Source organism: Seriola lalandi, unplaced genomic scaffold (genome assembly GCF_002814215.2).
Source record: "Seriola lalandi dorsalis isolate HSWRI2012SDOR001 ecotype SW California unplaced genomic scaffold, Sedor1 jcf7180002054476, whole genome shotgun sequence".
Classification (NCBI taxonomy): domain Eukaryota; kingdom Metazoa; phylum Chordata; class Actinopteri; order Carangiformes; family Carangidae; genus Seriola; species Seriola lalandi.
This window is the reverse complement of record NW_019525029.1, coordinates 2,760,702-2,775,261: the sequence shown is the minus strand read 5'-3', so window position 1 is coordinate 2,775,261 and position 14,560 is coordinate 2,760,702. Positions and strand designations below refer to the sequence as shown.

General features: G+C 43.5%; 1 protein-coding gene across 1 annotated transcript in view; it reads left to right on the top strand.

Annotated features, from left to right (window-relative positions):
- Positions 1-14,560, top strand: part of jarid2b (jumonji and AT-rich interaction domain containing 2b) — a 104,968-nt gene that overhangs the window by 70,145 nt on the left and 20,263 nt on the right. Inside the window, exons 4-5 of the mRNA XM_023412137.2 lie at positions 2,269-2,492; positions 12,140-12,358. Of these exons, the coding sequence (XP_023267905.1) occupies positions 2,269-2,492; positions 12,140-12,358 (443 nt within the window). The remainder of the gene's footprint in view (positions 1-2,268; positions 2,493-12,139; positions 12,359-14,560) is intronic.

Genomic DNA, 14,560 nt, shown 5'->3' with positions numbered 1-14,560 from the left:
CCACCCCACCCCTCCTCCCCTTCATTTGACGTATCTATAGTCTCGTTTATATGTCCCTTCCTGTCTCTTTAACTTACCACCCTTTACTATTTGATCCTTCATCTAAACCGGTTGGCAACTGTACACACTACACTACAGCTCTCTGTATCGCTTATTTGATCCCTTTTTCATTCTTTGGTTGCTCTTCAACTCTTTAATTTATGTGCCTTTTTGCTCTATTTTTTTCCTTTTATTTTTCAAACACACACGTCTCGCATGAAGTGGCACCTGCCCCCATTGTGTTGTTTTTCTAGTTGAATAGAACATTATTTGTTCGTAATACCAGGGGAAAACAGTACCTCCTGTGTGTATCTTTTAGCTGAATGTTGGCATGAGGCAGCTTTATAATACCTTATACTCAGTAGAATTATTAAACTATTCACTGTCTCAATTGTTTGGAGGCTAAAACTGTGATTTGTGTGTGTGGAGAGAAAATGTTTTCAGTGATGCGCATGGCGCAAGTTTTTGAAGTTTGGTATCAAAGCCGATTTAGATTTGTGTAAATGCAGACCACTTTTGTGTACTGCTGAATTCCAGCTTATAAACTGCCAAGCTGATCACAGTCGTATGATTTTGTTTACAGAGTGTTTGACTGTAAACAAACTGGGCGTGTGCAAACAGAGATGTGTTCAGTTTTCTCACACCTTGTGCCCAAATGCAACGCTTTGACAATGTGTGTGCAATCATCTCTCAATTTCTCACGTATCGAGCTTACACCCATGTCACGGCAGGAAATTGACACGTTTTGACACCGCACTGTTCTCTCTGATTGAAGCGTAATCGGGGCTCTGCACCTTTCAGTGGCTGCGCCAAATGCATTGTGGGTGATGTCCAGACATGATCCTATCTTCCCTTACTTCAATCCTGTCCGCGGCAAATTGACAAATAATACCAGGATATCACATTGCTTCTATAACTACTCCTCAACATTTATAGCGTAACTCACGCACACACACATGCGCAAACACACACACGGTAGCACTAATCGATTGAGGTCACTTGCTGGTTCATGTGGCATCTGACAAGTCGAAGACTTTAATGGTTTGTGTATCTGCGTGCATGTGTCTACATATCAGGGGTGTGTGAGAGTGAATGTCCACACACAGGTGTGTGTTTGTGTTGTGTTGTGAGGCGGTGTGGCAAGTAAGTCCATCGCTTTCTCTCAGACATCCGCTTCTTTAATATTCTCCTCTGTCCCTCGCCTCCACTGACACACACTGTGAAATAAAGAGAGAAAAGAGGCAAGCAGAGAGAAAAATGAAAGACATCTCAAAGGCTTTGCGGACTGCAGAGGAAAGCAAGCACAACATTGAGGGGGAAAGAGTGAAAGGGGAAAATGGTGGAAAGAGAGAAAGAGACGGGAGCAAAAGAGGAAAAGAATGAAGAGATAGGGAGATGTGGAATCTTAAGTTGTTCTCTGGCACTGCAAGGTTGTTTTGGCAGATGGTTCCTGTGTGTTTGGTTATTATCAGCTGCCACTGACGGCTCTGGTTCTGCCTTATAGATGGCTTAATTATCTTTCACTAGAGCTCAACAGGACTAAAATAGCAACTGCTACATGTGTGTGTTTCTGTGCACCTGTAATTTACTCATGTAAATACACGCATTTACATTCAAACACCCACACACACTCGCTGAATGACCATGTCAGCCGGTGAGTGTGTGGGTGCCTGCACATCCAAGTGATCATGATGGGCTCACACTCGAGCCATTCTTCACTACAGGGTAATTGTCGCAGCAATCCACTCCACAGTGAGACAATAGTCATAGGGCCACAGCAATAATAATAAAAAACTATGAGAGAGACTGAGTGTGTGTGTATGTGTGTAAAAGTGTGATTTTAATCAGCTGCAGACAACAAGATGTCTAGGGATTAATGATATCAGCAGCACATGCCTCATACAACACACCAGGTACACAAAGTCTACTGTAATTACACTGGGCTAATATAATAGCAGCTTCTCTGTGTGTGCATTTCAAAATGTATAATAGTATTTTATTATTTTAAATTATTTGTGATTTATTGTACAAATAAGTCCATAGTTGTTTTCATGTGAACATAGAGTATAAAATCTGATGAACTCCATCTGTTATCTGAAGCAGTCACGGCAGTCTTCTTGTCATGGTTGCCCTCACCTATCTGTTGAACACTGGTACGCTCAGCTGTGATTAAACGCCACATATCACGTTGTTCACACTCTCCCTCCTCGTGTGTTTCCTCCCTCTCAGGCCTCGGCTCCAGGCTCAGAGGAAGTTCGCCCAGTCGCAGCCCAACTCTCCCAGCACTACGCCCGTGAAAGTGGCCGACCCAGGCAGCCTCAACACCGGCCTGGCCACTGTGCCCTCCTCATCCCTCTCGCTGCTCTCCTCTTCATCGCTGTCCTCTTCCATCCAGGACCTGTCCAGGCGCAAGCCCAAGACGGAGGACTTTCTCACCTTCCTCTGCCTCAGAGGTAAGACACTGCGGAGTGGAGCAGATGGAGACATAATTACATGCACACCTACGAGCAGCAGTAGAGCTGGAGGGGTGTTGTTGAACAAGAAAGCAGCCGATATGTCTTGTTCTAATATTAGAGGGTTTTTATACAGGTCTCTGCTACATATTACCTCTGAGGCTGGACAGCATTCTGCTACTGTTTAGCTGTCTTCGGATAGGTCTGCAACATTTAACTGTCTAATAGCAAGCGTATGAACACACCCAGTAACTGCCAAATATCAGAATGAAGCATTCCCAAGACCTGTCATACGGTATGTGCAGCTCAGTGCTGACGTTTTGGTTACTCTGAAATGAATTATCTCACGTAAACATCTAAAGGGAAACCTGAAGTGTGGTTTAACACTTTGCCCTGCTCTTTATTTCAGACACCACATACATACACACAAAGATACACACATGAGCAGTACAGATAATAGGTTCTGTTAAGTCAGGTTTTAATCACGTACCGGCCGCACATACACACAGACAAAACCGCATATACATACTACAAATATCTGTGCAGTTGCCCAAGGCTAAGGTTATCCTGCATTTCATCAGCTTACACATCTCCCCCTCATACCTTTCAACAACTATGTGTCTCTTTAACACCCTCCCTATCACCTTCTACCACAGCAGCTGTTTGTGCATAGGGGATTCACACAGTCACACACACTACACTGCAAACACCACACAGGTTCATCGACACTATGTAGCACCTTTGATGTCAAATTAACTGTAAAAGCCGTGGCAGGACAATTAGCAGTTTGGTGTGCATGTGTGTGTGTGCGTGCCACAGACAGCAGCATTGTTTATTGGTGTCTTAACAGGGAAAACTATTTAGGTTATATGCAGATGCTATCACACTCCCAAATAAAGTGCCTGTGCGCATTAGGTCAAATTAACTCGTCATTTAAATCGTCCTTTTTATTGTGAAGGAATATGAGAACATGAAAGAAGAGGGAGTGTCATATTCAAGGCCTGAATAATAATAATAATAAAAAAAAAAAACATATGGCAATTTTCTCAAACAACCTTGGCTCTGACTTCTCTCTGCTATCTCCGTGTTATCCTTTGCTGAATATCTTGCTCACCTTTTTTCTTTAACATACCCTCGCAACCAGAATTAACTCATTTGGAAGACAAAACCCCCCGCTTCAGATTAATTTACTGTTATCATTATTAACCTCTGCCCATTTCACAAAGTAGGCTAAAGATTCAGAAGAGGCGAATTTAGATTCAAGTCTGTTGGGACGTGATGGCTATACGTTGCTGCTCTGATGAGAATACTCCCATTATGGAATGTCATTTTAACCTTACAGGGCTCATTCAGGAACATATAATTGGAGGTTGCTAAAAGTGACTGAAGCCGTCGGTGAGAGGGGCTTTGATTTGCATATATAGGCCAAGATGTTACATAGGCTAAGGATATAATGTACCATCTTCTTTGAAGTTGAGATTATTCTAAGCTCTGGGTGCTAAACTAACCCCACCCCTTATATGTGGAGTGGTAGACTAATGAGGTGCAGGTGGCTGGTCCTGACTCAGTTTTGCTGCTTTCTTTCTTTATAATTAAGGTGAGGATTGGTGCTTTGCAAGCTGATTTCTAGGCCTTGTGTGTGCAAGCTCTGCTGTACTACGCTGCTAATGCTAATTTTAGAGCTAGGCTGCTAAGCTAACGATTGAATGGTTTTCCACTGGGCTTTTTCCACTCTGCCGCTCCCTGCTTTACTGCTGTATTTATAGACCCAGTTTAGCTCTGTGTGTATATGCATAATGTGTGTGTGTGTGTGTGTGTGTGTGTGTGTGTGTGTGTGTGTGTGTGTGTGTGTGTGTGTGTGTGTCCTATCCATGCTGTGAGGATGACATTTTCCTGTGCGGGCTTCTTCTGCTCTGTTTTTCCCCTTGGCCTCTCATATGACCCATATGCTGGGACCCTTACCAAGATAGGGACATGGGAGAATGTCAGCAGAGCCCTTGAGGTTGTGTGTGTGTATGTGTGTGTGTGTGTGTGTGTGTGTGTGTGTATCCAAGCGTGTGCATGAGTGAAAATCCATGCTCACCACTGATGTTGCCCGTTCCTCCTTATTTCCTGTGTGCCCTGCCATCGCGAGCGTGCGTGTGTGTGTGTGTCCGTGTGTACCTGCACCCCGCACTCAGCATCCAGGGTGTATGACGTGACACAGCCTATGAGGATATCTGTGTTACCCTGTTTAATCTTTTCAAAGCGACTCAAGTCTTTGATATCGTCTGAACGCACGCCCCCCTCCCCCAATCCCCTTTAGGATTCTGATACATGTCTCTGGTGATCTGACCACCACACACATTAGGCTCCTTCATGTCTGCTCCCAAAATGCTTCCGACAGATTTGCTAGCTGTGTTATGGAAATCTCAAATCCATTATCCCTGTAATTCTCTTTTTCAATTTGATTTAGACGTATGTTTTTGAAGTTTATAACGGGGGCCTTTAGCACCATTTCCAGCCTGAAGTCCCGTCAGTGGAGATTTCTGGGATTCATCTCGGGTCAAACGTTCATAGTGTGTAAACACACACCCCACACACCCACTGCAGTATTTGCTTATCTTATCTGATAAACATTACGCATCCACCCCAAAGGCTTCTATCCATCACTCATTCTGACAGCGACATAAAAGTAGTTAGAACATGAAGGATTTGAAGCGATAAAGTGAGCAACAAAAAGAGAAACAAATGTTGTGCTAACGGAGCTTTTGTGTCCCTCAGTGTTGTGAAATTACAGCAACCCAATTCAAGCTTGTAAATGATGGCATTTTATTCTTTTGGGATTTGTTTTTCCATGATAATGGATTGGCTGGCTGCTGGTGGTGGTGGTAGTATTGTTGCTTTATCTGCGGAAAAGTTATTTTTAATTCCTCCAGGGGGGAGCAGGGGTGCCAAATTATTCTGATGCAACGTGGGAGTAACTGGACAGAGAAGTGAAAAACAAGATTCCTGTCTTACTGTATAGAAGGATGCACAGCATGTATGCTCACCACCCACACTGTCTAGGGCCTATATTCTGTATTTATCTCAATCTCTCTCTCCTGCAAACACGCACACACACGCACGCACACACTCACACACAAGCCAGAGTGCTCATCCCTTGCCTGTGTTCTCAGATTGGTGTTTATGTGTGGTCCAGGCCTGTAGTTGGGCTGTTTATATCCATGGAGAAAGCCATTTGGGTGGTAGCCAGACAGTCTGCCTCTGGCCCTGTCTGCCTCTGGTAACCTACAGGGTGTAGTGCCGCCGCTGTCAGGGCGGGGGCAGCACTGAGAGGAGCAGAGTGAAGCAGTGGGATAGATTCAGATTATGTGCCTGCTCCGCGTCGTGTTCGTCATTCTAGGGGTTTCGTTTCTTCGGACAACCTACTAATTACTTTAAAAGCCCAAGTTTTTAAGGAATGATTGTTGTCATGGAGGTAAACAGGTTATTGGTTGTTTTCTAACCTTTTCTAACCTTCACTTAATATTTTAACAAATATCTCAAAAATATTTACACACACATGCACACACTCATACACACGCACAGTATACACATTGACATAGATGAGATAAGAATAGATTACGGAGTAAATAAACAACTGTCTGCACACACTCTGGAAATGAGTCTCTTACATAAGACTGATTTCCAGGAGTGTGATTTTCTTTTTTCTTTTTTTTTTTTTCCTGTGATTTTGTGGCTATGTGTCAGTGTGCCAGTGTACATGTGCACCACTGCTGTTTTCACCTCTTTACCCTCTGGGCCTTCTTCCATGTCCGCCAGCACCAGTGTGGTGCCTCTCTCTCTCTCTCTCTCTCTCTCTCCCTTTCTGTCTCTCTCTTGGGTTCAGCGAGGCCGGCGTCTTTGCTCTGCTTACATAACCCCGAGGCTGTGACCTAGTGAACCAAAGACCTCAGAATCCGAGTACGTGATTACACGTGTGAGACAAATGTGGAATTAAGGGAATTATGTTCGGGACCTCTTATCTTTGTCGCTGGATTGTTAAATCAGATTTTGTTTGATGGTATTTTTATTCTCTGAGAATCTCGCTTAACTAGAAACACATTCTTACTCCTGGGAATAGATTTTCGAGTCCAACAGCTACTCGTGTGTCTCTCAAGTGCGTTGCTGCTGTGACAACTGAATTTCCCTTAGGGATAAGGTACTTTTCTCTCCCTCTAATGTATGCCTGCCGTTTGATTAAAATCCTAGAAACTGTTTGTGTGGAGCTGTGACTTCCTTGTCACAGACGATGCTGTGCAGAAGCTGGTAATGCAACACCGACTGATTCTGCATTCTCCTCCAAGAGCAGAGCCACTGTTTGTGGGGTTAATGGTTTCGCTGACATCTAGGAATGTCAATTGGAGGCGTAATCCCTCTCTTAGTCTCTCTCTCTCTGTTTCTCCTCTAAGAGACTGATGAAGAGTTTTGGCAGAGCTTAGCTGTAGGAGATAACTTTTCCTCTCCACGCCTAAAAAACCTACATTTGTCTGACCTTCTCTTAAAAACAGGCCTCCCGCTTCCTGTGCGCACATGCGGCATTTTGTTCTAAGTCAGCACGTCCATATGTCCCCATGGCAGCTAAACCCTCTTGATTGACTATTTAAATTGTCCTCATTGTTTCAGTTCCAGTTAAGGGGACAAAAGAAGGGTAGCCAGAGAATGGAGGGTTTGTAATTATGCCCCCCCACCCACCCAAAGCCCCGTTAAAAATGACAATCCTAATAGACTCTTTCAGACCTAATTATGATTTGTCTGCGGTTGGAATGAGGTGGATGAAAAGCCGGTGTAATTGGGGGATTGGGCTCAAGCCCTGTTGGAGATCTTGGAGAAGGACTGAGTTGTGTTTTTTTTTTTTCACCATATGCTTGTGTATGTATGTGTATTCTTGTGTGTGTTTTGTAGGAGCTGATGGATTCAGGGTTTCTGTGCCAGAGATGGGTTCTGTAAATCTCTGGTATTGGCCCCGGAAGTATTGCTGCCACTCCTGTAGTCGGGATGCAAGTGGTCAGTATTTGACCACTAGATGTGTTCGACAGGCTCGCTCTGTGTGTGTTCGTCTGTCTTTGTCTCCTCTCCCTTCTCTCTCTCTCCAGAATCCTAGACACTAATTTTTTCTTTTCTTGAATACATCAGAGGTCGTGACATCTGTTTCAGTCTGTTAGGTCTTTGTCTTGTAGCATTCTGCAGCTTCAAAAAACACTATTTCTTTCTGTGTCTACTCTTTTCTTCTCTCTTTCACACTTTGTTGCAAACCTCTTTTCAGTTTACTCCATATGAAAGCTTTTCTTGCCAAACTTCTTCAGACCTTATATTGAATGCATTTAATCCTAAACCCCAAACCTTACCTTGGATGGATGAAAGTACTGTAAAGGCGCACACACTTCCTCCTGCTGTGTTTGTACATTTTTACTTATATCATATCCACCACCCCTGCAGCCGTCAAACAAACACCCACTCCTCCCTCCGTTTCTGCCCCTGGGTCCCCCTGAGGTCTGTTTGCCATTGGCCCGCTGACCCCTGTTCAGGGCAGTAAATTACAGCCATTTAGCTAATGAAGCGAGTCATTAGAAGCTGATTAGGCCAGTGTGTGTGCCGCCTCGGTGTGTTTGTTTGGTCTAAGAGAGGAGCGTTTGCTCTGTCGCCAAGATAAACGAGGTGTCTCTGTTGTTCCTGTGTTTGTGCGTCTTTAGATGCATGTGTGTGGCTTTTTGCATATGTTGGTGTGTGTGTCTGTGCGTGCATGCATGTGCGTGTTTGTCACCCAACCCTAAAGGCTTGATCCACTGATTAAAAGCCAGAAAATTAGACTTTGCTACAAAAAGTCACTGCTACGTGGGCTCAGCCACTTATGATTATCTGAATCCTACTTCAGCTGCTGTATGCCAAGAAACTACAACAAAAACACACACTGGACTTGTGTTTTCAGAGCTTCTTACTTACCAGAAGCAGTGGGAGAATCTATCCCCGCCTGCAGAGAAACAGCGCGTACCACGCGGGTTACTGTGGATTATGTAAAAGCCATATTTCACTGTTCTCCAACAGTTACTTTTCGCCCTATAGACCTCCGTTAGAAGTTAAAGAGAGCAGGTAAAACTCCATTAATATCTGTTCAGGGAATCTGCTGCCACTACAGATTTTCCTCTCTCCAGCTCTCTGAGGAGATAATTAGAAACTGGCAGAGCTGCTGTGTGAAAAGTGTGATCCAAGGCACAACAAGACTTATTATTTCCAGGCTCTACTTTTTAGTGTTTGGAAAGCTTTGATATGAGTATGATATTTAAACTAAGCTTGCAAAATAAATGTGGAGTGACATGTGGTAACCACAGGTCCCCCGACTGGCCAGTAATTGTTGTTAGTGCACTGTTCAAAGATGTAGTTAAAGAAAAGAATGTTGGAATAATGATTTCAATATGCTTATGTTCTCATCACAGAGGGAGAAAATAATCTGTCACATCAACATCATTTAGGAAGTTGATTTACAGCAGCTTGTTGGTACAGAAAGAACTGGGATTTTCTAGCTTTTGTGCAACTGTGTTGTCTTAAAGACTATTTTTATTCTGCAGTGTAGGCTTATCTAAAGGAGACTGCTTCAGGATTCAACAGTACTCTGGTGTGTGTGGTGCAGGTTAGCAGCAGCTAAGCCTTGCACCATGTCTTCTCCTTTGTCATTAGAAAGCCCAGGCTTAGTCAGGGTGTCATTTAAGTACTGAGTGTATCCGCACACACTTACACACAAATGTTTAGTGTATCCAAGCCAAGCTCTTTGTTGCAGATGTGTTTGGGTGAGCTCGTGTGTGTGTGTGTGTCACATTTACACAGATATTGATTACACAAGGCTGGTTACTAAACAGTTACTCAGCCCTTAGCAGCTTCGGTGCGCGGTTGCATAATTTTGACTGATGACCTAATGAACGAGCAAATTCCCTTCAATCTAAATCCTGTTGTCCAAAGAGACACCTCGTGAATGACTTGTGTAGTTTTGCTGCTAATTTCTGGCTTGTTCTAATATATACAAAATGTATCCCTCATATAATTCTGTTAGAAAATTGAATTATTTTGGTGTCCCGATGCTTGTGTTATCTTTACATTTTAATTAGGGCCACTTAATAATATATTGAATGTGTAAAATCTAAGATAAGTATTCAGCACCCTCCATAACAAGTGCGCTAATTAAATAATTGCCCCAGCTAATTCCTAATTCGCTCTGTGTGATTTTAAGTACTCTCTGTAGCTTAATGCAGGCTAGCTGAATTCAGCCTGTTTTTTTTTTCATTTTTAGAAGCTTAGTATTATTTTAATTGAGACATAATCACACATTGCTTACCATTAATGCCCTTTAAACACTGTGCACCCTAAAAGGGTAATAAAAACCACAGTAGTTGCTCATTTCATGCAATCGATTTAGTCATAAACGACTCACAACTTCATAAAATCCAGTGTTTCCTGCTCATAAACAGACCAGATTTAATCAAAGCTATGAGGGTGTTGCATAACCGCTCGCTCTTGTCAACTCACAGTCACAGACACACAGTCATAGAAAATTTCAAAATGCTAATTGTAGAATTGTAGATCTGTTCCGACCTTTTGTTAGTTGCTGAAGGTCACACGCAGTTACGTTCATATACACAGCCCCTCACTTAGCTTCTAGCAGTACATGGCTAACAATCAAGAATAGTTTGTGGTGCCCATACTGCATGTAAGTAGGAAGGGCTCATGGTAGCAGAATGTGTGTCCTCCTCCTTCTTCATACTGTCCATGTTCACTGTGAGAGACAAGGGAGAAATCTGTTGCTTGATGCAAAAACTCATTCCTGCCTTCAGCCAAAGCCAGTACGATGCATTCAGGTATTTTTCTGAATTCTTTAATGCTGATTTTTCATTTTATACTATAATAATAATAACTCACAATCAGTCCACGTAAGTAAAAGAAAATGGACACACAGATGTTGTTACGTACCAAGACAGTTTACGGAGTGCATAGCCTGCTGATTTTCTTCTTGCGGTCAGAGATGGGACGCTCCACTTGGTTGTCAATTCACAAGCTATCAGAACAGTTCATTCAGTGGCAATGGACAGCACAGTGCTTAAATGATTTTTTTTGTGATGTTTCTGGAAGCACACTGGCACATGATACAGTAAAAGTGATTTACAACTCAGCCCATGTCTATATATTTTTATATTTCTGTCCAAACACTTGGTGCCAGGCACTACTGCTGCTCACCACAAGGCTGCCTTATTTTTTTACTTTTTTTTATTTTTTATTTTTTTAGTCCTGCATCTGTATGACTGGAGCAGCTGTTTGCACACTGATTTATGAGTGCAACATTATGAGATTTAATAACATAGTTTTGGGCTTTATGACCTTTTATGAGTGTGAGTGTGTGTCTACATTCAGCTAACTGAGGTAACATTATAGGCTATCCACTGCCAAACACCATTTGCCTCCTTCCAGCATGTATTGAGCTAGATTTCTCAGAGATGACAATGAAAGTGATTGAGTGTGACAGAAAGAGGAAAGAGAGAGAATGTCAGTTTTCTTCTCCAATAGGGGGAGAGATTGACAGTAATCCTGTTTTGGAAGAGTGAAAGCGACAGATTTGGGATTAGCTCAGCAGTGAGAGAGAGAGAGACTATTTGGTTTCTAAAGTAACTCTTTTACAGAGTTAGATATTTGAGCACATGTACAGTATATGCGTCTCAATAAAACTGTCAACATCGAGCGTCTCCGTGGGAAGATGACTTGTTATATACTCCTAATGCTCTGGCTTCAGTTGTAGCTATCAGAATGTGTTACAAGTCATCACCTCCCTCTCCCCCGCACCAGTGATCTTGCTAGAAGCGGCACCACTAACACTAATGTCTCGCAGCGACATTTACAAAACATTGCAACAAGAAACCAAAAACAGGATAAGGGATGTGGATAATGGATAACATGATAAACACCAGGAACAAAGATCAAGGTCAGTTGATAAATGATATTTCCATAGATGCAGCTTATCAGTGTGAGATTTCAGGAGCTGACAGAGGTTTGGCCTGATTCACGCAAAGTGCAAAATGCGTGTTGTAAAGTAAAACTGCCATGGCTTTGCAAATCATTCAAACATTGTGCCATTGTGTATGTTTATGCGTTTTTAGTGTGTGAGCGGGTGCAACAATGGCTCAGCAATGTGCAGAGCAGTTTACACAGCATCAATAGGCCACCAGCTGGGATAATAACAGATGAAAAAAACCAAAAAAAAAAAAAACAGCAGCTCAATCACCATCATTCACAAACCCTTCAGCAACTTCTATTTTCTACATAATTTTTTTGCCACTTACATATTGATGTTGATTCATCTGTAATGTCTGACATTAGAATGGAAAAAAGAGATTTTTTTTCCCCCATACATGCACAACTGGGGGTCTCAAAAAAGGTGTATTGTGTTCAAATAGGATAATATCTCATATTGAGTTTACCTGCACTAAAGCTGTGTTTTTTTTATAGTGATTTCTTATTTCAAATTGTAATTTTTCCTTTTCTTTTCATTTCCCTCCCTCCTTTCTCCTCCCCCAACTTACCGCTTCATTATTCATCTCCATCCTCGTGTCCCTTTCTCCTCCTTTCCTCCACCTCTCTGCACTCAGGTTCATCGGCCCTGCCCAGCAACATGGCCTACTTCGGAAGCTCCCAGGAGGAGGAGGACCTGGAGGAGGAGGACGAGGAGGAGGAGGAGGAGGTGAGGAACGGCGGTGGTATCCACTCTCACGGCGGGGGAAGCAGCAGCCAAGCCTCGGCCTCCTCCTCCTGCCATTCGACACCTCGCAAGGGCAAGCTCCCCGCCAGGCAGCCGCTCAATGGGCATGGTAAGGAACAGGACCAGAGCTCGGAACAAAGCATGTCATATTTTTTTTTATTACTAACACACTTTTCCTGTCCTCACACACTGGACAAGGGAATGGTTTCAGTTGATCTAATGCACCACAGACATACTGCCAGAGTTTTACTGTCTGAGGAGAAGGATGGAGGAGTTGGTGAGAAAGAGAAAAATAGAAGAGAGGAGGTGCAAGAGTGGGGGGATGAAAGTGAGGGAAGAAGGAGGAAAAGATAGATGGATGGATGAAGAAGGATATGAGAGCAAAAAGAAGAAGAGGATGAGTGAAGGATGAAGCACCAGCAGAGCAAGGAGGAATGGAAAGATTCACTGTGGAAAAAGATTTGGAGAGAGTGAAAAATGGAGAAAAACTCGGGCTAAATGGGAACATAGAATGAGCTGTGAGACAGGAGACAGAGTAGTAGTCCCTTTCCGTGTGTGTGTGTGTGTGTGTGTGTGTGTGTGTGTGTGTGAGAGAGAGAGAGAAAAACACACAGAGAGCAATTTCAAGTTTGCCCTCTTGTTTTCCACTGCGGAGACGGGGTAAGTCACATGGGATAGCAGGGCAGCTCATCGACTCTTTCCACCCCAATTAACACTTAGCTCGCTAAGCCCTAACAAGGTGTTTATGCACACACTGCAACAGCTGGCCGGGGCCCTCCACTCACACACACACACACACACACACACACACACACACACACACACACACACACACACACACACACACAACGCAGTGACGGCATATGTACACCCCTTGGGGCACATAGACATTCGGATGAATACACATACACACACTCGTGCACAACATCTAGGAAATGGCATGCATGCAACTGAGCCTATGAGAACAGAGTCGCACGCCGAGGACTATAAAAACAAGTACGCTTCAGAAACGTTACCTGTTGTACAGCAAAATTACACAAATAATCTAATCTAATAATTCTTCACAGGCAGAAAATCATTCAGTTGATGATATAAATTGACAAGATGGAGATTTGTGTATAAAAGAAGTTTATTCAGTAGAATCCAAAATAGTTCTCCCTTGTCCCATTTTTATTTACAGTGGCACATCATGTGTGTCTGATATCCATCTTGTAGTATTGAGTCCACAGTTTTTCTACAAAGCTTTAGAGAAACGATTTTAACCTGGAGGCCGGCCCTCCCTCCCTGGCAGACTTTAGAGACACACTATCCTTCCGGCCAGGCGTTTCCTCGTGAAACAAGGGCTGGATTTCACAGTTCCTCCTCGCCGCCCTCCCTGACTCCCTCTCTCCCTCCTCAGTCGGTAGAATCACCGCCAGAAAGGTTCAAAAGGTGAACGCTTTGCTCAGCTTTTTCCTCTGTCATCCTCTCAAGTGGAATGTGGAGGAGGAGAGAAACGGGCGGGATTAAGAGAGAAAGACAGAGAGAGTTCCATAGATTTGCTTGAATTGAACTCTCAGAGAACTGTGCTCTGCCTTTGTGTAAGTTCATCAGCGAGTGCTTGTCGTCGTCCCCCCACACACACACACATACACACACACAAAGTTGCATATACTTGTCTCTCATTCTCAGATGAACATCTGTAGCTGCAGCTCGAAACACAGACTGTACATTTGCACATTTCTGTATAAGGAGGACAAACAGTAGGACAGTGAAACCTGTTTGAACAAATCCAGGCTTGTTGTGTGCATGCGGACAGCTTATTCTCCCTTCTTATCTCGTATACCAACACTGTTTGCAAAGCAGCTTGGCGCCTTCACCGTGATATGCTAAATAAATAGATAAGAGGGAAATAAGCTGATATACTTTGTAGGGGACAATAAGAGATGAGGGGGTTAAGGACACAGGAACGGACGTTTGTGTACATACGTAGGTGTGTGCACACTCAGTCAAGACTGGGTCATTGCTTCAGTGTTGAGACAGTGTTTATACTGTGTTGGATATCAGGCGCATGCACACACACACACACACACACACACCTTAGTACATTTTGCGGTATTAAGATTGGTGTCAAACGTGACACTTTAATATGCAGCTTGGGCCGCTCTCTCCAGCAGGAGCCGGGTTATATGGGCTCTTAGGGAGGGGGAGGAGAGGGGGGCGGGTATGGGAACAGTTGAGGGAAAGGAGAAATAGAATTAGTGAAGGAGAGAGAAACATCTTATTCTGGGAGGTAAAGAGAGACGGGAAGGGCCCTACATTGTAGGCCATT